The sequence below is a fragment of the Triturus cristatus genome, chromosome 5_2, assembly GCF_964204655.1.
Source record: "Triturus cristatus chromosome 5_2, aTriCri1.1, whole genome shotgun sequence".
NCBI lineage: Eukaryota > Metazoa > Chordata > Amphibia > Caudata > Salamandridae > Triturus > Triturus cristatus.
Window position 1 is genome coordinate 1,056,480,127 of NC_140588.1, and position 24,969 is coordinate 1,056,505,095.

At 44.4% G+C, this 24,969-nt stretch overlaps 1 protein-coding gene across 1 annotated transcript in view; it reads right to left on the bottom strand.

Moving 5' to 3' along the window:
- Positions 1 to 923: 923 nt before the first annotated feature.
- The window catches only part of LOC146829654 (C-type Lectin CRL-like), a 55,229-nt gene continuing 31,183 nt past the window's right edge, over positions 924 to 24,969 (bottom strand). The window contains exons 2-5 of the mRNA XM_085606710.1: positions 19,802 to 19,974; positions 8,944 to 9,075; positions 4,886 to 4,988; positions 924 to 1,203 (exon numbers count right to left, since the gene is read on the bottom strand). Coding sequence (XP_085462836.1) covers positions 1,130 to 1,203; positions 4,886 to 4,988; positions 8,944 to 9,075; positions 19,802 to 19,974 — 482 coding nt within the window. The 3' untranslated portion in view covers positions 924 to 1,129. The remainder of the gene's footprint in view (positions 1,204 to 4,885; positions 4,989 to 8,943; positions 9,076 to 19,801; positions 19,975 to 24,969) is intronic.

Genomic DNA, 24,969 nt, shown 5'->3' on the forward strand with positions numbered 1-24,969 from the left:
CGGAGAGGAGGGAATGTCTCACTAGTTCGGTATTGACAGCGTAAGTGGAAGAAGGGTTTTGAAGGGGTCAAGAAAAACAGAGAAATGCACACAACTATGGCACCTGTGATACACAAATGTTTTTCCTACCAGAACCTATAACTATTTTTGACAGTGAAAAAGCAGCCCAAATATCTACCTCTCATATCTGACTGTTGTCTCTGGAGGTTTTCTTGAATGATGTGCCTTTTCCTGTATGGTTAACTGGTTACGTAGTAGACCTGTTTATCCACTTCTCAGTTCCTTTTTCGCATTTCATTTGGCAAATAACAAGAGATTAAGTAAATCTGAGACTGCATAAAGGGCTTTTATGCTCTAAACGTTTTGCAGAATTTGGGAAGAGAGTTTAGCATCGATCATTAAAGCATCACTGAATTCCTATCATGAACAAACTCATTTTTTGTGTGAAATGCAATATTTTTATGTTCAATAGATATTACGTGACTCTACGGGGAGAAGGCTCGAAAGAACCTCCATGGGATGGTATCATGAGATCTTCCAACAATATTATCTCTGATCCCACAATTTAAGCAAATTGATGATAGAGCTTCTCCTGAGCTGATGGGGATGACATTTGTCACTATACAATTTTAGAAAGGTCTTTATGAGCTGGAATGTGGCTTCTTCAAGACTTGTACACGAATTGCATGTGGGCGTGCTTGAATATTCATACTGTATATTACATTCAATAGATCCATGTCAAGTAGTGAATGCCAGGACTTGGCCAGACTGCCTCTACAGAGCTCCGCACATGATACAGCTCATCTACTAGTCTTTACACATTTGCTATTTTTTGACCCAGTTTTATCCACCTCATCCATAACCTTTTCTTACCTGGTGGTCCTAAACCTTCATCTGCCTCCTTCCCCAAATAAAACCACCAATTCTAGGATATTTAACATCAAGATTTTATTCAAATGCCAAGCAGTACAAGACATCTCAGGAGCCAGTGCTGTTACTGAATGCGCAGCTCATCCCTGGATATAGTATTGCCAGGTGGACGTGCGAGTGGTAGATCGTTCATAAGCGGAGAAGCATCAGCATGAAGACAGTGAGAATGCAGGGTGGACCTTCTCCTAGGTGTGAATCTTCAGTAACTTAGACGGTATTCGCAGATATAGGCTTGCTTCGTGTAACAAGGTAGGTCATTCCATTTCCCGTTACCTGAAAAATAGGAATTGCAACGTCAAGAGTGTAGCAAACTTTGAGCAACGGATGTGTGGGATGGGTGAGGATACGGAGGTTTTTAGAAGAGTTGGGGAGGGAGGACAAGAACCTGAGAGGGCATCTTGCAGCATAGACCTCTGCATCAGTGAGGAAGGAGTGAAGGCATTACCTACTCTCTGTATAGAAGAGCATGAGGAGACAACAGCAGAACATTGTTTACCATAAGACCTGGGGCAGCAACAGGGGGTTGAATAGCAAGAAGCAAGTAAGAGCAGACCTGGAGACCATGAAGTACCTGTGTGTCATAGTACAATGGATCTAACTTTCTAACACGCCATCTATAGAAATATTACTCAAGTGGACTTAAAAATATTCACAGCCAGTCGTAAGGCCTGGTGATGCGCTCTATCGTCTAGAGCACACTGCCTGGAACAAATAGGAAAAGCAAAGATAATCATAGGAACCAAAGTTCCTACACATGCCTCTCTGTGAGAAAGGACCTTCTGAAGGCATCAAAGAAAAACTGACTTTTTAAGTCTGCAGTGCACCTCCCACTCACGCCAGAAGCTCTCACATAAGTGCCGTTGTGTGTCTGGCTGCATTAGGTAGGGTGAGACATGCGCTGGTCTCTGAAGAGAGTAGAGCAGTGCTTGTAGACCCACTGGCAGTCGGGTAGCCCCAGCAGGCCCTCTGCCCTGCTATGCAGTGCTTGGGTAGCAAGGACCTGACATCACCCATGAATGAAAGAATGACCCTGATTGGTCAGGACCCACAGGCTGGTAGGAAAACACAGTCTTGACGGCATCCAGGCGCAGGCTGCCTGACACTAGTCCTAGTAAGTCACCAGCTGAAAGATCCCCTGATGTTGTCAGTCATGAAGCCCTTCTACACAAGGGATGTGATTTCAGAAGGAGAAGAGGGGTTTCCAGGCCAGGCTTAAAGTTTCTTCATAGGTAATAAGTTGGCAATGTGCACCGAATCACTACTACTGCCGAAGGGGCATATTATCGAGCACAGCGTTAAAATTATTGCTGCTTTAGCGGCAGGAAACAGCTGCTAAAGCGGCGATAATGGGTTTGATAATATGCCACAGAGAATTCCAATAGAAGCCCATGTTGACACCAGAACATGGGCTTCTATGGGAATTCTCAAGGGCATATTATCAAGCCCATTATCGGCGCTTTAGCGGCAGTTTTCTGCCGCTAAAGCGGCGATAATTTTAACGCCGTTTCTTGATAATATGCCCCGAAGTACCTTGCGGGTGAGTTAAAGCCATTAGGGAGGAAATGGGCCTGAAATCCTTGTGGGATTTTCTTATCGTAGGCACCAAGCTTCACAGGCCTTCACCTACCATGTCTCTTTCCACTTGCCTTTGCGCTTCCCAGTTAGAGATCATAGGCATAGCCACCATGTAGGTGGACCACAGAGGGATGTGAGGTGACTCTTAATCACAGGCATACTGTCCACGCTCCCCTCCCCCCGTCCCCAGATTATTCTGCAACAGGTCTCCATTCAGGGACGATTGAGCTGCTCAAGTCCTAGGTGAAGTGAAGGAAGAGATGGAGACTTCGCCCTACTGAAATTTGATGTTAGCATCACTTTTAATGTGTCCTCTCCCAGAGGGAGAAGACTGGGAGTCTCGGTTCCAGGGGATACTGTCCCCTCCCTCTTGCACGGCTGACAGCTGCCACCTCAGTTCTTACAAGGAGTGGGCCTTGGGGGCTGTGCTCAAGAGGTGACTCTCCCTGTCTTAGGAGAGGATCCCTGCTGATATTTGCTTCTAATGCTGAACTTACTCCTTCAGACAGTCACTGATGGTCGCCCATCGGCTACAGGTCATACTCTTTTAGCCCATTTGGGGGTCCCCGCTTTTTGCAGCCGACCTCCTGATGCAGATGTTCCCTGCCTGGGTCTGCTGCAGGTGAGGGCAGGAGACCAACCAAGGCCACCACATGCAGGGAGAAGCCTGCCTGTGCTTCAGGGCCATATGTTTTTATTTCCCCACAGACCCTCCTTTGGGGGTGTGCATGGGAGACACAAAATATAATGACGCACACGCCTCGACGCGGCGGTCCACCTAGCGTTCACTATTCACAAATGGGTTTTCTCTCCATGTTGGGGAAGGAACACAGACGAAGCCCTACTAGAGCTGTCGGTTTGCCCTAGGGTCAGCGGAGACAGGGCCTCCATCGCCACGGTATCCTCAGGGGCAGCGGAGACAGGGCCTCTGTCGCCACAATCTCCTCAGGGTCAGGGAAGGTAAGGCCTCCATCGCCACAATATCCTCAGGGTCAGGGTCGGCAGGGCCTCCATCGCCACAATATCCTCAGGGTCAGGGTCGGCAGGGGCTCCGTCGCCACAATATCCTCAGGGTCAGGGTCGGCAGGGCCTCCGTCGCCACAATATCCTCAGGGTCAGGGTCGGCAGGGCCTCTGTCGCCACGGTATCCTAAGGGTCAGGGGAGGCAAGGCCTCCATTGCCACGGTATCCTCAGAGTTAGGAGGCAAGGCCTGTCACCCCGGTATCTTACGGGTTGGGGAGGTAGAGCCTCCGTCTTCCCTGCATCCTCAGAGTTAGGAGGCAGGGCCTCTGTTGCCCCAGTATCCTAAGGGTCAGGAGAGGAAGGGTCTCCGCTGCCCCGATAGCCTCAGAGTTAGGAGGCAGGGCCTCTGTTGCCCCAGTATCCTAAGGGTCAGAAGAGGCAGGGTCTCCGCTGCCCCGATAGCCTCAGAGTTAGGAGGCAGGGCCTCTGTTGCCCCAGTATCCTAAGGGTCAGGAGAGGCAGGGTCTCCGCTGCCCCGATAGCCTCAAAGTTAGGAGGCAGGGCCTCTGTTGGCCCAGTATCCTAAGGGTCAGGAGAGGCAGGGTCTCCGCTGCCCCGATAGCCTCAGAGTTATGAGGCAGGGACTCCATCACCATGGTATCCCTCAGAGTTAGGAGGCAGGTCCTCTGTCTCCCCAGTATCCTACCGTGAGGGTATTGGAGTGTTTTACGGGGCGGGGGTGGAAAGGATACCTCAGCAGACTGTCCGCTAGGCTCTAAAGGGTGAAACTAAGCAAGAAATCTAAAGTGAAGGAAAGGATGTTCAATCATATGGCAGTATCTATATCATATGTTGCTATCACAAGACCCAGGTGACTTAGACCCAGTCTTTAGATCTTTAACATACATCAACTTATACCATTATTGGTTAACAATTTGCTATTAGCTGTTTGAAACCAACAACAGTTTCCCCACAAGTACATCTCAGTAGATGTAAACGGATTCTGTGTTCGGTAAGAAAACTGTTCTTCGTCTCACATGGTACCTGCCATAATCCCTCTATTCTGCACGCTCATTGCGAGAGGTGCTGTAGAGTGTTTAGGGATGGAAGCCTATGTAACCCATGTAGCAGCATCTTACCCTGTATTGGTAGCACCATCAAGACCACAAGGGGAGGTCATAGGTCACTTAATGGGAAAACCAGGTCACAGGTGGACCAGACTCCTTCAGAGGAAGGGTAAGCATCAGCAGTGAAGTCACACCTTAAAATCTCCATCTTTGAACTTCCTGTTCCTCTTTCTCTGGGATGTGGGCATGGGTCACTCTATTGAAATACCATTATTAATTTGCATATAATCTACTACCCTAAAGCTTGTGAACTAATGTCGGAGTGTGGGGCGCTTCTCTTTGCTCTTACCGAACATCTCCATACAGAATTCTTTTGCAAGCAAGTTGGGCTCGCCAGTTGACCAGTTCTTGTAGTCCATTTCACTCCCATCTGTCCAAACATAGCTTCTAGCCTGGGCACAGAAAGAGAAGGAGACAAGAGGCTTAGAGCAGAGGTGCAGGGAGGTCAGAGGCAGAGAGACTGGTGAGAGAGGGTGAATTTCAAAGGCACACATAAAGATAGTGTAGTGATAGACTTAGTCCTTCATTTATGTCTATGTTTTAAGCTGATGGTCTCCATTTACATTCTCTGCCTCGCGCTATGTTTGCAAGTGTTGACGTATGACGAGGCTCACGCTCAGCATTCCTTCTCCATGGCACCCAACTACAGCTGAGTTATTTGCTGCTTGGATGCCTTGGAGGCAGGACATGGACGCCTGTAAATGTGATATTAAACTTAAACGCTGCAACAGCTGATGTCTCTGTGTTTTACCACAACATAATTGGCGACGAGGATGGGATTCACCACAACAGATAGCTTTGGAGATAAAGCCTGTTTCAGTGACAAAGAGGTCAATTACACTCAAGAACAAAGGCATTAGTTCCAGTGGTGTCTATTTCCACCCAGTAGCCATCCACGTGTGATTTTTGTTCCCAGAGTGAGTCTCACAACGAAGGTGCCCTGGGCTCGCTGACCAGGATGGAGGAGCTATAGATGGTGCAGGACAATGCTTTAAGCTCCTATAGTCACACCTGAGCAGCACACGAGGCTGCTCTTGCACAGGTGAGAACACTGACCCAAAGGTAGATGTATGATGACTGGGGGGGTAGATAGTGCCTAAGTCAGAGCTAGAAAGGAGAGGTGGTGAGTCAAACTACAGGGGGTCCGCAGCTTGTTCTCGGGAAATGAAATGATGATGTCCCATCCTGGTCTAAATAGATACTCAATTTTCCAATAACACGATCTCCTGGGTAAAAATCAGACAACTGACTTTAGAATTGTTGAAGGGACTCTTGGAAAACGAGTGGATAGATTCAAGCAACAGGTGCTTTAGCCAAGGGCCATTAGTAGTGTTGTCATTGTGGATCTGTGCTTAATGGTAAGCATCAAAGGGTGGGCTACTGTGGATGCTGGCAGGAGAGCAGCACAGCCACAAAGAAATACGCTCTCATTGCGGCTTTCTAATATTTGTTTCCCAAGAGCTTTCTGCTGAGGTATCTCATTCCTCAACTTGACATAAGTGAAAACACACTGCAAGTAATGGTCAGTCCATACATCCTGGAACCAACGCTATTCCATCAAATGCATTTCAGACATGGGTACAAAGATGCAAGTAGGCCTCTGGGGCCACAATCAGTGCTTGATTGTAAATAACCGGGTGCCAGAGCCCAAGGTACTGCTCCGGAGGCCACCGCCAGATGTACTGCCGACTGGACATGCCATCACTGCCACATGCCAGTGTAAACGCCCCCTACTAAACATCACACCCCTATAAAAGCGACAGCTTGGACAGCTCCAGGCCACCCAAAGCAGTAATAATGGCTTGGAGGCTCCAGATTTATTTTGTATATGTCCATTTAATTGTTATACTGATGTTCTCCATACAGAAGTAGATCCACCTTGTGGACAGTCATAAGCCTAACAAAAAATTAATGTGTGTCCTCATGTAACATAACTGGTGCTATGTAAAGCGCTCTGATACCTGATTGGAAACGGGTCAAGTTTGCGCTATATAAAACTCTGCAAAAAAATAAAGTAAGTGCTGGTGATAACAATTAAGTGTCGGAAAACACCGGCACAAACTAAGCACTAGTCACTGATCATAGCTGTGTTATTGGCTAGGTTCACACTATATATATAACACACATACATACTTACTTACATACATGCTGGTAAAGTGTTCCTTAGGACGGGTCACTTAAGACCCTTCCTTCCAAGTTACACTCTGGGCTCTGAGGCAGAAGAGACAGCCGCCTGCTAAGATCAGTGGGCCGCGACACCAGTTTTCCAAGTGAGCAGGAACTTAAGGGACTTGAGTTCCACCACTTCTGATTCTTCACTTCTATTGTTACACTATTTCGTAACACCATTTTCAAAGTTCTTTTTCTTGTCAAAATATATTTCTTTTTATCTTCCAAATGTATTTAACAATCTCTTAAGGGACATGTTTCACATTTGACTCTTGGGCCAAATCAGGCCCAGGGCTCCAGGAACACGATGGCTGTGTGTGCCTACTTCCGGTGCAGACCCTTCTGAATTAAAGATGGCACATCTGGCTACGCCTTGGCCCTAAGGGGGCGTTCCCTCGTTCCTTCATTTGCATGAGAGTGTGGCCCCATGTATATGAGGGCAAACTTTGCTTCCGCCTCTGTGTCATACTATGAAAGAGGGTGCCGGGGCAAAGGAGCGGTCAGGAGACGCACTGAATATGGGCCACAGAGGTAGCGCCTCCTGAGACTGCTCCTTGCGAGGGGATAAATGGGGCCCTGAGGGCACCTCCTACACCCCTCAGGCACTCATTGCACACGCCTGCATTGGGATCTCTGCCCCCCTCTGAAGTGCAGGCCGCGCTGCCACCTTCACTGTGAAACAGGAGCCGGCGGCTTCAAACTGCTGGTCTGCCTTTCACTAATGCGCTGTTCCAAGGGCAGGCGTGAGTTCACGGCTGCCCTGAGGGCCGCACATGCACTGCTAGAGTGCACACCTACCTGGTCTGCGCCCGCACACCCAGTGGATGATGCGCGTTGGTGCATACCAGATCGGTGCGCCCAACACATAAGACTGCCCTAATGCTCTGAAGAGATTTGAAATGCTGCATGTTCTGGCTCATCCATTACTCCTCCTAACATGGTCTTCTTTCTCATGACTCCAATGACCACAGTATTTATTTTGCTCTATGCCAACATCTGTGTGAAACCGACTCTAGAATGAGCTCCCTTGTTCCTGTTCCCTTCCGAGAGCACCATGGCAGATCTCACCACCCTGGTCCTGCCCTCACCACCAACCCACGCTGCTCATCATTTTCACTAATATTTCTGTAAATATTTCTGTTCATCCACAGCATCATTGCTGAGGGGCCTGAGGGGCCTGAGGGTTGTGTTTTTAGAGCCTTCGGTCCCACTTATGCCTGGCAAAAGTAATTATTCTTCACCTATAACTCAGCAAAGCCACTAAGTTAGAAAGTCCAAGAGTTGTACATTTAAAATGTATGCAAGTATTGAGCAATTATGAATTGGTAGGCTGTAAACAAGTGTGAAGAAGTTGTAGACCGATGGGCATAATCTTAAAAAAGGGGGGTGTCAGCAGAACGGCGGGGGACTTGCGATGCAAATTTTGTGACCGCCTACAATGTAAAAGATTTCAAGTGTAGTGGCAATGTAATGGCTACCACTTTGGAAACTCCTAACTCAAGGTTTTCAAATATAGGTCCAAAGCAGCCAGCATATGTACATGTTTATGGTATTTCTGCAGTTCAACCTAGCCAAAAAGGCAGTGGAGCGCTGTATATGGGGTAAATCACATCCCCTTAGATTCAGTGTATGCAAATCCTCTTCATGTGGTTGGTTGTCCTGCAAACCTGGCATGGATTATCCTTGGTTGGCCTAGGTTAGACTCCCTTGTCTGGAAAGACTTAAGGTTGTGTGAAAAATGGGTTGAAATGCATCAGACACTCTGACATTTGAGATGTGCCTAGCAGGAAGAGGGACATAAAGAAATATTGTTATTGCAAACAAGAAGAAAGAAAGACATTTAAAATGTAGTACTTCCTAACTCAATGCACGTATCTTATGTAAAAACTCAAAATAAATCTTTCTTCAAGTTACTGTCAGTGTTTTTGTGAATAACCTATTTCCACCTGTTTTTTTCAAAGTAGGGGTTACCTTTGCGTAGGTGATATACAAAAGGACTGGTTCTCAATAGGTTAAAATACATAATGTTTGCATTGGCATGAATTTCACATGTTGCAGTTTATAGTTGTGAATTGACCCCAAATAATCTTCCAAGAGTGACGTATAGACCAAAGAGGCCTTTCAACGCCCCCTTCTACAGGTGTCGCTCCCATTCTCCTCGTGCTCATTTACACATACCTCATGAAGGTAGAGTCCGCCAACCCAGACACGCGGCGCATTGGCATGGGTCATCCTTGCCAGCTGTATGTTGTCTGAATTGGTATGAATGGAAGCCAGGCGCCCACCACGGATGACATTCCTGCAGTACATCTGGTGAAGAAATGGAGAAGTAAGCAGGTATGGGGGACATGAGACACACACATTTCGATTATCACAAACTATACATTATAGGCATCAGTCCATAACTGACCTCACTGAAACTCCAAAAATGCCATGGAACATCTCTTGTGTAAAGCAGGGTGCCTATATTCTACCCCATACTCTCCTAGCTGTAAACACTGCTTTAGACACTTTACAGGAACATGGCTACATCTGGTGATGGATCAGAAACGGCTTCTCCTGCACAGCTTCTACCCTGCAAGTTGTTTGGTCCATGCATCTGCCTGCCTGGGCATGCGCGGAGTGATGAAACTGTCTAGAAAGATGACATTTGTGTTACCTTGTCAAAACAATATAAAGCTACGTAAAACATACTATGCCACCTATGAAAACAAAATGTTCCTGCTTCTTATTCCTTCTGCATAGAAAAATGTTTGTCACACGTACAGTTAGCACACCATATTAGGTGCAATACATTAGAATGTTTCAGTAAAACACAAACCATAAATATTCCCATACAAAAAGTAAATAAAGTTTCAAGTATTTTTACAAGTGACTGTAAAATAATGTGAGACAGTCCACCAACTATATGCGTATGCACAAACTTCTAGTTTTAGGAGTGATGGATATAAGGTGGACCTGCTCTAACAGGACTGACAAAAAACAGATGCAGTGTTTCGATTTTTTGTTGTACAGCCTTCTTCAGGACAAAAGCCCTGCATAATTTGGTTATTCTGTGGTGCTCACTCGTGTCTCGGAGTATAGTTCATCTGTTAAGTGTGGCCTGTGTTTGATGGTGCACATATATTGGGAACTATGGTCTCTTGTATCATTATAGTTAAGACCAATACATGATGGTCACAACTACGATAGAACCTCTCCTTCAAATGTCTTCAGCCGCTTAGTCAACAAAGGTCGATGCTCGAGTCCTTCTATTACGGATTAAAAATCTAAATGTGTCCTTTAGTAAGCATAACAATGTTAAAGGATATGCAAAGGCCTTCTAAGTAAGAGATGTGTAGCCTGGCTAAAGGGCATTATTCATCGGTGTGGATAATCTCGCCAGTAGACTGTGGGCTGTGATAAAGATGGGTATGGGAAACCTTCGTCATTTATGATTCATTTAAAAAAGGTTCATAATTAAATTGGAATAGTGAAAATACAATCTTATCCAGATAGAAAACAACATAAGAATTTTTTTTAACATGTTTTAATAACATTCCAAACGTATTCCAAGTAGCATTTGTACATCCAATGTACCCAAGCTGGTTAAACAATTAAGGATAATAAGTCAAGGATAATAAGACACCTCCTCCCTCGTCTGTCCTCTCCCATACTCACCCTATCTCATGACATGAGCCTGTCATCTGCTTAATCACCAGGCTCATGATTGTGGGGTCATTGAATTGGAAAAGATAGTCTATTATAACCTAGTAGAGCCCTGAAACCACACCATTATAGGTTCCCCAGGTTTGCAAATACCTAAGAATCTGTGAGTTTGGCAGCTCAATTGGTTGCGGCCCAAGTAGTTTTACCCATAGAGTGGGTTAACCCTTCAAAGCTGGGTTCGAAGTTATTTTGCACTTCTGCAAATGTTCACCCTAAAACCTGTAAGTAAATTGTCTATCTGAGTAATTCCTTTGGCTTCAAAGTCTGACCCTAGTGGTTCGGAACCCCCTAGCCTAACACTTCCTTTGCCCCATAGCATGGCTCCCACATGTACCCGGCTCTTTACCTTCAGTGTCTCATGTACCCAGTGCCCCACAGATGTCTTTGAATGAATAATGGGGTTCACTTTCTCAGATTTCTGACTGTCCATCATGTAGAGAGACCACAGCCTGCCAAAGAGCTCATTTTACATTCTCAGTCTCTTGGTGTCTAGGGAATCATGTATCAAAGATCACACTTGCTCCAGCTGAAAGGACAGCCAGTATGATCCAGGTGTTGCAATGTCAGACCTCCATATTTAGGGGTTGCATATAAGTTGACTATTTTGACCATTTTCAAACTTGGCTTTCTTCCCTGCCAAATAAAGGTGTTCCACATATTGGCCACTGAATTGAACAGTATCACAGGCATACGTAATGGTAACACTGCAACATTTTAATTCAACTGTTGAGCACCCATCTTATCAATTTCATTTATAACTGCTCCAACCTTCCTATTGAAATGAACATTTTCATATTTTTTAATATTTTTTTGTGACTTAAATAAAATGTTTCATCATTTGAGTATTTGAAGAATGCTTCTTTCTGTATTTCTGTGTATTGTTGTGAGGTTCAAGTCTTCATAAATGCCTTAGCCGAGGTCCCCAGCTTCCAGTAATCACATAGTGGAGGGCCCCGGATTTCAGTGGGGCCCTCGGGTTCCAGTTATGATTAAGTGAGGGTCCACAGAAGTCAAAACGTTAAGTACCACTTTTCTAATATTTCTGGGTATGATATTATCACTATTGTATCATCATCATCATCAAATAGGGCTTAATGGATGCCATCAGGTGTTGCTCTCCCCTTTATCACGATACTCGTGCAGATCACTATCAATAAAGGCTTAATGGCTAGTAAAAATAATAAAGAGGAAAGTGGGCGGTCCTACCTGGTCCCTCTCTAAATCTCAAAGAAAGGTAACTTGTAGTCATTGCAGGTCACCACCACAATCAGATTCATATAAAACCACATCTCCTTCCTCATGAACTTTGTTCCAATGCCCATCCATTCCAAATCTCTAAATAAATAGCTTCAATCTACCCTAACGAAGACTTTTTACACATTCAATGAGATTGCCACCCATTCTTCCATGTCGTTGCAGACCTGCCACGATACGTGGGCTAGCGATCTCAATTGGATGCGGATGATCAATGCAAAACAAACCCCACTTAATGTGGGTGGATCAATACTGTCAATACTGCCTTTAATCTATCTGCTAGAATTTTAGGCAAAATCTTAATATCACTACTGATCAGCGGGATGGTCTGAATTCTTGCAGATCAATGAGTCTTTATTAGGCCTGAAGCAGAATGTTCAGGAATTTCGCATTACACTTGTTACGTGAAGTTCCCAAAATTACGCCATTACGTCACTTTGCGTAATCATGCACTATTAATATACTGGCGCAGTTTGCAGTAATGGATGAGAAAAAGTTAACACAAATGCCCAGCAGCATCAGCTGTTGTTCATGGTGCAAAAATTGACATGAGGATGCATTTTGCTCTAATATATAGGCAACATGACGGATTTGCATTTTGCTTAATTACGCATATATACAAATTTCACACCTGCATAGTCTTTATCCAGACAGTTTTTTACAAGGGCAATCTTGGCTCTGTTAGATTCTGGCAATGGGCTTCTACTTCTATCCCTCTTTTGTCTCTTCAAAACCTTTATGTAAGAGGCTTGTTTTCATTTGTTGACCTTAGAAAATGTCGAAGAAAATTCATCTAACCCTAGGACTTTGTCAATTGGCAATTCATCTATCACCTTCCTGGTTTCCTCCTTGGTACTATCCTCCTCAAGTGTCTGGGCAGGTCAGTCACAAATGTTGCCAAGAACATCTTGGATAAAAACTGGTCGTCCCATGCCTTAGTATTCCTACGCTCCGAGGATCAGAATGGTCAGTAGAACTCCTGGAAGCCCAAATGTGTCTCAATAGGATGTGTAACCATCATGCCCTGTACATCTCTTATAGCTTGGGATCCCTATGGTTGGTTTATGTTTATTGCCCTAATTATAAGGCTAGGAGTCAACCAACTCTATCTCCCTTCATAATGTAGCTTTTGGAGGTTGAACAAAACGTTCTCAGCTTGAGTCTAAAAAAGCTTTGTCAACTGGTATTTGACTTATGACAATGATTGTAACGTATCCTGGAAATGACTCCTGCGCCAGCGGTACTCTTGCCTTACGTTCTAGAGCGAGTTGGGTGCTTTCATCCATCTGAACATAGAGTCCAACATCATCTCTTCTCTTAGGCTTGCTTTGCCGACCGTCCACAAACCCTGATGTGAGACAACTGCCACCGCTCTCCTCTGAGTATGGATGTAACACGGATATTAAGTGGTCTTTGTCTTTGGGCAGTGAGTTTGTATGGCATAGTAAAGAGCCACTGAGGGGGTTTCTGATTCCCCAAGTCAATCCTGATCTGAAACCAACCGTGATCAGAGACACCATTGAGTGTTATGTTCGAACTCAAGCCTAATAACGAATTAGGAAATACTTTGCGTTCCATACATGTAAGACATAAAAGTTAAATCTCTGTACATTGGGTGCAGCAATCACCATGTGTCAGTTAAGGTATAGTTTTTCATGAGATCATTGAGCTATCCCTAAAGAACTTGTTCTTATCCACCGATAGGGCATAGTCTGGCAGTATTGAAGAAGGCAGCAATATACATCTCCAGACTGCAGGCTGTGACAACCTGCAGGACCTGAAATATAATCACCTCTCTCCTCTCTATTTACAAAGTCACACGGAGAGTCGCGATTTTGCAAGCTCCACTCTACAGTGTGTGAAAAACACAAGACAGTCTTGGAGTGTTTTTCTTTAAAATGAAAAGGGTATATTTGATAGAAAATTGTGCAATTTGAGAGAGTGGTGTGATGATGTTTGAAACGATTAATGAAAATCCAAAACATAGTTAAATTTAAAGCTGCTCTTTGAATAATAATTCATGTGTGTTTGGGAGATTTACAGCTATTAGTATTTCTTTTGTGCCAGTGGCCACTTGTTACTGTGGCTGTTATTTCATTAGTCATGTCGAGGCTTTTTATATAGATAAACTTTTTCCCAATATTGCTGTGGTAACTCTGTCTTATACTTTGGGATGGTGGGTGTTCTAGCATAATGTATTCAGAATATTGACAACCACAACATTGTGAAAAAAGTATATATAGGTAAGTATAGTTTAATTTGTGATATGCACCTGGATGGTCGCTACTATGATCCTGCAAGGTGTGGTCACTATTGCGGTCATATTTGATGTAGTCACTACTGCAACAATGATCAAAGCCATTAGTAGCTCAGAACTATTTTCATTGATCAGAAATAGCTCTCACTAGAGAAAGGTTGGAGAGCCCTGGCATAGATCAACCCCATTATCCCTGTCTGGTGCTGCCTGGTGGCCTTTATAAACATGCAGTGCCCATCAAGATCTGTCCATGCCTGAGTTACTCAGAGGAGCATCAGAATAGCCACGCCCCTCTTACAGTAAGCTTTAGTGGTTGACCCGTCGATTCCTGCCTGTGGGCTTTTGCTAGATTAATACACTCTCCCAACCAGTCCCTTTTGAGCTTCTCACTTTCTTCAGCAGAGAGTTAGATCTCTGGTACCAGTGCTACGTCTGGTTGTATTATGTGGAGGTAACAGAGAACTATCTTCCTCTTGATATAATGGGTCATGCCATGAACATTGAGGGAAAGTGCCACTAAAACTTGTGTATTCTGCATACTTCGTGGAGCGGTGAATCTAATGGAGTGTTTCTATTTGAATATATCTCTAGGAATAGTAGTGTGATCTGAGAAGTGGTATATGTGAGTGAATATTGACATATAGGAGGAGTGAGTCATGTAGGGTAAAAGCCAGAGAAAACAAAGGTTAGACAGAGTTCCAGTCCACTCTGCTGATTGTCCTCTGTAGCCAGTCTAACCTGATAACCGCTGCTCTCGGTCCCCTTACTATGACTAGAGTGTGGTACACAGTGGTGGAGGTCTTTAGTGGTGAATGATGTGTGATCGGGCACCGACACCTTAGTCGGGCGAGTTGTTGGCAGTCTGGGTCTGACGACCAACCTCCATGAGTTTCATCTAACCATTCCTCTTCCCTATCCAACGGGGGGACTAACCTCATACAAGGTGAAGTTGGGTCTATTAGACGTGTAGTTTATGCAGGCTTTGTGGGACTCTTAAGTGTCCGTGTGGGAAAGTAAATCCATCCACGCCATGGGGATCCTTCCTGGCCGTACCCTCACCCATGTTTTATAGGCTCCCCACTCTCTAGATCAATTATCGAATGCAAGCCATTCCTCTGCGTCTCACCCACAGTGTCATAACCTTTCTCCCCGTTAATGCATATCTCTCCTTACTATATCTAAAATTCCAACCTGACCTCCCATGAGCTTTTCTCTCTTTCTACAAGCCCTGCCTGAGGCTTCTAAGCCAAATACTCTACAGATCAGCTCTCTTCCAGAGTCATCATGGTGCCTTTAGAGGAGATCGTGTCTCTTGCCGGAGGATGAGGACTGGACTGTCAATACTTGGGCTCTGATAACCATTGTCTAGAGACCTCTTCTAGCCTCTTTCTCGTTCAATTGGCGACTGCTCCATCTGGGACTGGTTCGCATGTGGACCACCTGTCTCTCCTTGCTGCTCTAATGCATCCATGTCAGGAGATTCCAGCATATCTAGTAATCATTCCAGGTGTTTCTAAATTATATGGTATGCTTCCCACAAATAATTAAAATGGGTGTTGGATATAGCAAGCTATATTGAAGGCCCAGTTTTTTCAGTCTGAGTTTCTGGGCTAGGAACCGTTTTCGCGTTTGCAATGTTTCATTGGAAAGGTACGAGAAATGAACATTTTGTATTTCCCATAATTAAACAGGCCACGTTGTTTAGATGTTTGGGTGAGTTGCTGTTTCTGTTGAGGGTGGTAAAGCTGACTACCGCTTGCCCCGGCCTTCTCACCTTTTATCTGCCTGAGCTTGTGGCCCTTTGGGTCCTTTGCAGCTCTAGTAGTAGGTAGAATTCTGAGGCTGTATGTTCTGGTATGAAGCACCTTAGAAAGAGTATCTTGTTGTCGTTTCCCCGCTTTTATGAGTTCCCCCCAAAAATTGCTGTTTGTCCCAACAATTTCTATCCTCCAATTCCATAATTTTCTTCTGCATGTTCCAATGACCTTGCTCCCAGGCTAAGGCGCTTTCCATGTTTTGCTCTGTAGTAGCTATCCTATCTCCAGATTCAAGCAGGTGCAAGTTTAAGGAGGCTGTATCTGCCATGACCGATACAATGATCGATGGCTTTGACGTCTTCTCCTCAACTGAAGTCATGGACATTCTCAAGGCTATCAATTCTTTCAATATGGCCTCTAGGGCTAGTTTTCTGCCATATTGTACTGCCCTTTGCTTGGGTTTTGGGATTTACCTGCCACAACTTCAGTAAAAAGGATTTGTGTAGCTGATCACAATATCTGTCCATTTCACTCCAGGTAGATGGCCAGTCTAACGCATACCAACCACCCAGGCAGCCCCCAGATACAATTTCTTAGGGCTGTGGCCTTCAAATGTGTAACCGCCGAATCTCATTTGCCCTACGACATACAGTCGCCGGCTTCAGGGTGCATCAAAAGAAACTTGCCTTTATTTCTTGGTCAGTCCCTGCACCCCTTTTTGTCCGCAATCATATGGAGGCTGAGAGCATGCGGTTGCCTCCTTTAATGACCACCAAATACCTGCAAAACAATGAGGGCCATATTTATGGGAAATTGTGGGGGTTTGAGTTCAGCAAGTGGGGTCTTCAAGTCTGAGCTGCTCAGTGCTATTCAGCCTGTCATAAGAGTTACAGGACCATTTATTTTTCACCATCGTTCTACTTACTGCCCCTGGTGGAGATCGACAGTCATGGCAGATACATCAAGTTGATGGGGATTATTAGTCATTCCCTGGTGCACTGAAGAGCTCCAATATGGCTCCAATGCTCCTGAAGAGTAAGTCCTGTTTCTGCTTCTATTGGTCTCTGTCCTGGTGTCTCTAGTCCTCTGCCGGCCATGCACACTGGCCTCGCACACATTTCAATAGACCCGATTCTGCCAGGGAGACTCCTGATTTTTTAAGCCAAAAATATTTTTCTTTTAGCCGTCTCCGACCTGAAATTGGCTCTGCTTTAATAGAAGTCAATGGGGAAATACATCCTCCAGATTTTCTTTTTCAAAATCTCCTACTTTTCCGATCACAAATTTCGGCTTGTATGGCCCTGGGGCCTGTCTGGGCCCTTTACATGGAGAATTTGAAACTCACCCAACCATCTTAAGAAGCACACACACTTCCTTCTGAGAAACTCTCGATGACAAGACACGAAGGACACAATGGTATTATAGCTTATCACAGTGAGGAGCGACCATGAGCTGCGAGGAATGTGCATGGAAGGCCATGAAGCTTGTGCTTGATTCCCTCTGGATACAGAGAATTTATAAGCATTGGGAGATGGTGATAGTAGACAATTATGACCTATATGACTTTACTAGAGAATGCATTACTTTACTAGTCTTTACTGTGGCCAATAACAAAATATTTAGGATTCGTGCTTGTATTGGGCCCTCCAGGCTGTTAAGTACAAATTACACATTTGCATTTAAAGGGAAAAAAAACAGGTTGACAAATCTTCACCTCCCCAAATTCAAGGTTTATCGTTCAGCCAGGCTGTCTTTTAGTGGAGGTTTCCATCCTTGACATTTTTTTATTCTGTTGAATCTCTCAGGTGTGCCCCGGGGGATCAACCCGTCGCACATGGGTTATCCTGGTACACCTTATGCCTTTTTCCAAATTTGAAAGATCCTGGGGCCATATTATCAAGGAACGGCGATAACATTATCGCTGCTTTAGTGGCAGGAAAAAGCGGCGATAATGGGCTTGATAATATGCCCTTGTGAATTCCAATAGAAGCCCAGGTTCTGGTGTGAACCTGGGCTTCTATGGGAATTCACAAGGGCATATTATCAAGCCCATTATCACCACTTTAGCGGCAGTCTGCCGCTAAAGCGGCGATAATATTATCGCCGTTCCTTGGTAATATGGCCCCAGGTATCAACATGGATGTTGGTCTGACTGTGCTCTGGAACCCACAGGCCTGGCCTCATCCCTTGCTGAGGATTAACAGAGACGGCTCAAATCCCAGGGTTTGCAAGAGCACAGGATAACAGGGCTATCCAGAGCCCTCCTCCTCGCGCTCACAGCTGGTTAGAAGATGCCGCCAACGCAGTCTTGGGTAGGCCTCCACTTTGAGTTCGCTCTTCTCACAGCAATTAGGACTATCTCCTCAGCACTTGCACATCAGTGCTGCTGGCTCTTTTGGTGCCTAAATATTACATGTATGCATTTGTGCTCTTGGTGATGTGTTCTGGTCTTCTTATCATATTGAGTGATACATAAATTATGTTATCACGTGGACCCTCTAATGTTAATGTTCTGAAGCAGCCTTTATTAAAACCATCCCAAAGCTTAAGTCCACGATAACGACGTGCTCTGGTGTTATTTAGATTTTGATGCAGAGGTCACTCTGTCAAAAAGTGATGAATAGCGGTCCACCGTCTTACAAGTGCCATCGATTATAATGCGCTCGTAATGCACCGGACGGGACATTTACCATGTTTGTGGCCTGTCCTCTACACTCTAAATAAGGCCATACGTTGTGGACCTTGGTCCCGACACCTGTAGCCAAATCTACCAAGCCATTTTGTGGTTGCAAACCCTGAAATTCACAAAATCCGGGTGTTTTGAATGCAAGATGGCGTTGTGCCTTGCCCTAGCCCCCTTTTGCGGCTTTGAAATCATTAAGGATCGCAATTAGGAGGAGGCATGAAAGGAGGTCCTCTCCTAACTGCAATTTTTAGTGGTAAATATCAACTCTTTGTAAACCCATCGAAAAGTTACCAACACTTCAAAGGGGGTAGTAATTGATTTTAAAAAGTCAAACTGTTCACATGGGTCAGATTCCCCTTTGGGAACCATGTTGATGACCCCTCCTCGTCCCCTGATGTGTTGGCAAACTGGAAACATCTGGGTTTTAAAAGAGTCATCTGTCTCTTCAATGGACATAGGCTGCTTCTAAACAAAAGATCCCCATTAGAGAATGCAAATGCACAATGGATGTCTGCTGACCCTGACCGACCACCAACCCTGCATTCATGCCACCCACAGAGAGATGCAAGATGCAACCGGCTAAATAAGATTTATTAGGCGGGTCATTTTCTGAGCCCCTGTTAATGGAAACCTTGCTATGCCACCTGCTGTTAAATAGGTCGCATTGCAATTTATATCCTCATTCACAAACCAATCAGGCGCAATTTGCATACGCCTGGTTTGCCAACAGTAATAGCACATCAGGCCCTGGTCTCTGACATTGGCATTGGCACTAGACGTTACCTTGCTCAAATCAAGAATATGTAAAAGCCACCCATAACACTGTCTCTCTTCTCCAGTATTGTACTAATTACATCATTTTCCCCATGCCCCTTGCATCCTAGTTTCTGTGATCTGGCTTCAACTGGACCCAAGAGGCACACAATACTGTTGTGTGTAAAACACCTCGCGCTTAAGATGCCTCAGCAGCAATGCGAATGCTCATTTTAAAGGGCTCCCCTACAACTGGTAGCTATATCAGATACCTAAAAAATATTTTGTTCAGCACTTACATCAGCCAGTTTGCTGAAAACCCTTGCGCCTGCCCTGGTCACTGGCTCCCTCTCCTTTTGGGTCATTGCCCTCATTCATGGAGACCTAACATCACCGAACCAACCCTAAACATTCTCGCCACCCAAAACAGTCCTCAGGGTGGATCGATGTATTGGTCTTCTCTTGGGTCGCTGACCTTCAAGTAAAATCTTACCCCTTCCACCCCTCTTCCTGATTTCATTGAAATTGGGAAATCTGTTGGACCCTTTTACATTAAAGCCATGTTTAGGCTCAACATGTGTCTTTAGGCAAGAGAGTCACGTAGAACCAATGTGTACATACCTCAGCATTGGAGAAAGAGATCTTAGATGAGAAAAGCTGGTAACATGTGTTTCCAATTTTGGTCCACCTCTTGATTCCACACATGGGGCACGAGTAGGCATCAGAGATGGTCAATTTTCCGCATGATTCGGGCACTGAGGGGTCGGGCACAACATCTTCACTTGTCCTATTTCCTAAAAACAACAATGAAGAAGATCTCATTTCATTGCGGTGGTTGCTGGTTCCAATTCATGGCTTGTGCCATTGAATATCACTATCGCTGCGCAGGTTCTATATGCGGGAATCTTCTGTACCCAAAAAGCATTCTCCAGGTGTACAACTACTATCACCATGAGAAACCTCTTAGGGAGATTCCTCACTAGTGCAGGATACTTACAACTGCATCAATCTTTTCCAACATGCAACATGTTTATCAATAATCCCAGCAGGTTCACTGCAGTTCCTGTGGATTTTCCTTGCCCTGAATGAAGCTGGCAGTCTTGCAGGTACTGGACAATGCTGTCTGGGGTAAACAGACTCTGTGGCCTTTTGCGAAGAACCCATCACATCACACCTCAGGCACCTACACTGGCTTGCCGTACAGAGGAGATGCCAATAAAAGCTGCTGAACCACAAGGCTCTACACAACCAAGGACCCGCCAACATTAACCACCGCCTGAACTTCCACCAACCGTCGAGAAGACTACGCTCTGCCTCCCTTTCACATGCCCATAAACTCTGCATCTACTGAAGCTGAAGTGAAGGATGCTCCTTCTCCCACATTGCAGCAAATACCTCGAAGAGCCTCCCCACACAACTCCGGCCCATCACCTCACTTCCGGAACCCCGAATGTCCCTCAAGACATGGCTGTTCGAATAAGCCTCCGGAACCTGCAAGCACCTGGATACCCTATTGGATGATTATACATCCTCTATAAATCCTAATTGATTGATTGATTCATTCATTGACTGAGACCCATTCTCATTGGGGTGTGTCTCCAATGTAGCTCTAGAAGTTGGGTAATTTATATCTATCCAGGAGCTAGATAATGTATAAGAAGATTTCCCTCTCATTAGCATTCCTAGAGCCCCAAAACAGACAACTGCTACCTGCCACAGAGGGAAGAAGATTCATTTGAAGGCTTAAAGCTGACTTGAACTCTAGACAAAACTAAAAGACCATCAGTATGGTCCAATAGGGATAATCATACCCCAAAATGGTCCATACAAGTGAAGGGACTCTTGAATCATACTTGAGGATGGGGCAGCTAGTGAAGCCCCATTTTACATGAAGATGGTGTGCCCCTAAATATCGAATCAACAATATCGACGGGACACAGTAGCGGCTGGTAGAGAATGGTGGCAGGGGGTAAAAAAAAAAGAAACTTACTTGCACGTCACGCCGGTCACCAGCTGCCACCTTTTCTCCACACAGGAACCAGGAAGCCAGCACCCAGGCTCCCAGCCAATAACAACGCTGCAATGCAGCATTGTGATTGGTCTGAGCGCCATGGTTCGGTGCTCAAATGAGGATTGGGGGCCTGGGCATGTCTCCACCCCGGCTGTAATGCAGCAAGTGCCAGCCAAACCTACATGCGCACTGAAGGAGCAGCCATCACACCTCCCTGAGACGGGGGAGCCCAGCCCCGCCGCTTCAAATGCAAGCTTAATATACAAAAATAAAATAATAACAACGGAGCGTTACTATCATTTCATTTTTTATATTGAGCTTGCAGGGGAAGCAGTCACAATCCATGTTAATTGAGCTCAATGTCCCTGCAGGGAGGTCATCTGGATTGAGCTCAATGTCACTGCATAACAGTCCATGTGGATTGAGCTCAATGTCAATGCATGACAGTCCATGTGGATTGAACTCACTGTCACTGCATGACAGTCCATGTGGATTGAGCTCACTGTCACTGCATAACACTCTATGGGGATTGAGTTCACTGTCACTGCATGACAGTCCATGTGGATTGAGCTCACTGTCATTGTTATTTGTTATTTGTTATTTAAGCTTTATTTCGGCTTATTAGCCATAAAAGCAAGAAGTACATAAAAAGACATTTCCAACTACTATATACAAATACCACAGACCAATATTCAAGTTAATACATACAGTGGGGAAAGCAAACTATTAATCTACATCAACGGATGTACAATTACTGCATTAAAAAATCAAAAACATACTTTTATAAATTAATTTAAAAAGCCAGATTTAAAAATGTTTTAAAACACGTTAAAAGAAGGGATCAGTACATTTTATACTAACTATACAGGGCTAGGGGAAACTGCAGACCACAATAATACTTTACAGCTTACAACCAATCTGTTTCCTCATGAGGTACACATTAAATAAAAACCTACTTATACAATACACTACCAGTTGCGAGGTATTTTACTTAATTATACGTTCTGCCTCTTTATAGGACCTAACCCCCATGTTTTTACATAAGGGTTTGATCCAAAGGTCCCTCAGTTTTTTATAGACCGGACAAAAGAACAATAGATGGACATCATCTTCCTTTGCCTTTAGAGAGCAGATGGTACACAGACCACTGTCATTTTTACCCCCCCCCCACCTACAGGTGTTTGCAGTAATCTGTAGGACCCCATATCTGAATTGCAGATATAACGTTTTTGCCAGTGGTGGTCTTATCTCATCCATGAATTGTTCAAATTCTGGGTTATCCTTTATAGTCAAAAATTTCTGAGTCAATGTGCCAATCGATGAGCTAAGGAATAATTCACCATTGACATAAGACCAGAAAGTAGACTTTACAAGCTTTTTGAAGGGCGGCGTCATATTCTGAGGTTCTTCCCATAAATGGGAGAGCCCTAACCTATTATACCACTGACAAATGTGCTTTAACCATGCAATTTTCTTATACCCATCGAACTGTAATATTTTTATCAGTCCACTCTTGTAAACACTCAACTCCGGGGTTGTGCATAACCTAACCCAATACAGTAATGGCCTTAATATCGCTTGGTAGTCTGTCCTTTTAAGATTAATATCCAGGAACACTGGGACAAGAGGGGTTCTAGTTGGTATTTTAAGCAACCTACATATAAAGCAATTTTCTTCCTTTTCAAAGTTGTTTTTACAGGAATGCCCCCATACCTCAGCACCATAAAGTGCGGCTGATTGGGCCTTCGCCTTAAATACCTCAAGTGCCGGCGTAATGGCTTTAGAATAACTACAGCCGTGCACTTTTAAAATAGGCATCGAGTTTTGTTTTAAGGATAATTCACTTTTTTCCAACTGCCCCTTCCATGAAAGGGTACTATCCAGCATAATTCCTAGATAATTAAAACTTCCCACGTATTCCAGTTTTTCATTATTTAAGGCCAGGTTCTTCCTAAAAGACTTCTGAGGGTTTATGGACATGTATTTTGTTTTGGAAGAATATAACCCCTTCCCTACACAGTAGCTATAGAAGGAATTCACCAAATTTTGTAGACCCTTTGGAGTCTGTGAGATGAGGATCGTATCATCGGCAAAAAGTAATGCCGTGATCGTCTCATCTCCTAGCTTCGGGGAGTCATGGTCACAATCCCTTAAAAAAATAGGTATATCATTGACGTTTAATGAGAAGAGTGTAGGCGCCAACACACAGCCTTGGCGCACACCCCGTCCTACAGGTATGGCCTTTGAAATTTCACCACCCTTCCCCCATCTGACTTTGGCGTAATTCCCTGTATGTAGTCTGATGAGTTCTTTAAGTAGCTCACCAGGGACCGCCATATTCTTAAGTGTGATCCACAACAAATTACGTGGAACGAGGTCGAAAGCGGCCCTCAAGTCAATGAACGCCACGTACAAACTGCCCTTCCTTATATTAATGTACTTCCAGCAGATGCACGTGAACCTAAATACCTGATCAACCGTGCTGGTTTTCGATCTAAACCCTGCCTGGTATTTAGATAATATCTGAGTCCCCTCTATCCATTCTAAAAGTCTATTTAAAATATGTCTGGCAAAAACCTTTTATAAAAGATCTATTAAACTTATAGGGCGATAATTGCCCGGATCATAACGATCACCTTTTTAAAAAAATTGTTACAATTTCTGCCCCTTTCCAGGTTTCGGGGATTGGTGTTCCGGCCACTATAGAGTTACATAAGAAATTAATATAGGCCCCCCAAACTTCCACATCATGCTTCAATAGATCACCGGGGATCTTATCAGGACCTGGGGCTTTGCCCATTTTGACAGCCTGTAATACCTGGGTAGTCTCCTCTAGGCTAAATCGCAAGGGGGCAATACTCAATGCTAAGTTAATCACTTGATCCCCTATGGGCAACCCTTCATTGTCATTAGAATAAAGTTTAGAAAAATGGTCGCACCATGTTTTTTCATCTAGGTAAATATCCTTAAGCGATCTGCCCTTTTTATTTCCTTTTGAAATTAAATTCCAAACAGCGTCCTGGTCTCTCGATTTAGCCGCATTTAAGAGATCATCCCAAAAGGCATCATCCCAAGTTTTTTTTTGCTTTGGTCAGTATTTTATTATATGCCTGTCTACTATCTCTTATACCCAGTGGGTTCTTAGATTTAACAGCCTGGATCAGATGGGAATTAGCTATGCGACATTCCTTATTGTACCATTGATTAGCTAACTCTAAATAGTTTTCTTTTCGGTTCTTATCCCTTTTGTAAATTTTACTCAAAGGGGAGTTAGCGCATCTACCAATTTATAGTGCAGATCTAAAACACCCTGGGTGCCCAATAGGGGCATCTGGCATGCTACAATGGTATCAGCAAATGTATTATAAATATTTAGCATCGTCTTTTCTTTAGCCAGGATATAGGGCCATCTTAGAGCACGCCTATTGTTTGTTGCCTGAAGTTCCCCAAGAGAGCTGTTTAACATAGCTTCTCCAGCTAATTTAGATATAACAGGCTCAGGATCTAACCAAAGTTGAAGTGGAAGATGGTCACTCTCTGTCCTATGATCTAGTTTAAAGTCGATTATTAAATACCATAGGCTTAGAGAGACCAATATAAAGTCTATATGTGACCTAGAGTTGCCTTTACAAAATGTTGGAGCCGATGGTCTGTCAGACTGGAAACGGCCATTACATGCCCTTAAATCATGGGCCACGGTCAGCTGTAAAATCTGAATAGCAGCTATAGTACTTTTAGCTGACCCAGAAGAATCCAGAGACAGGATGTTATTTGCAAT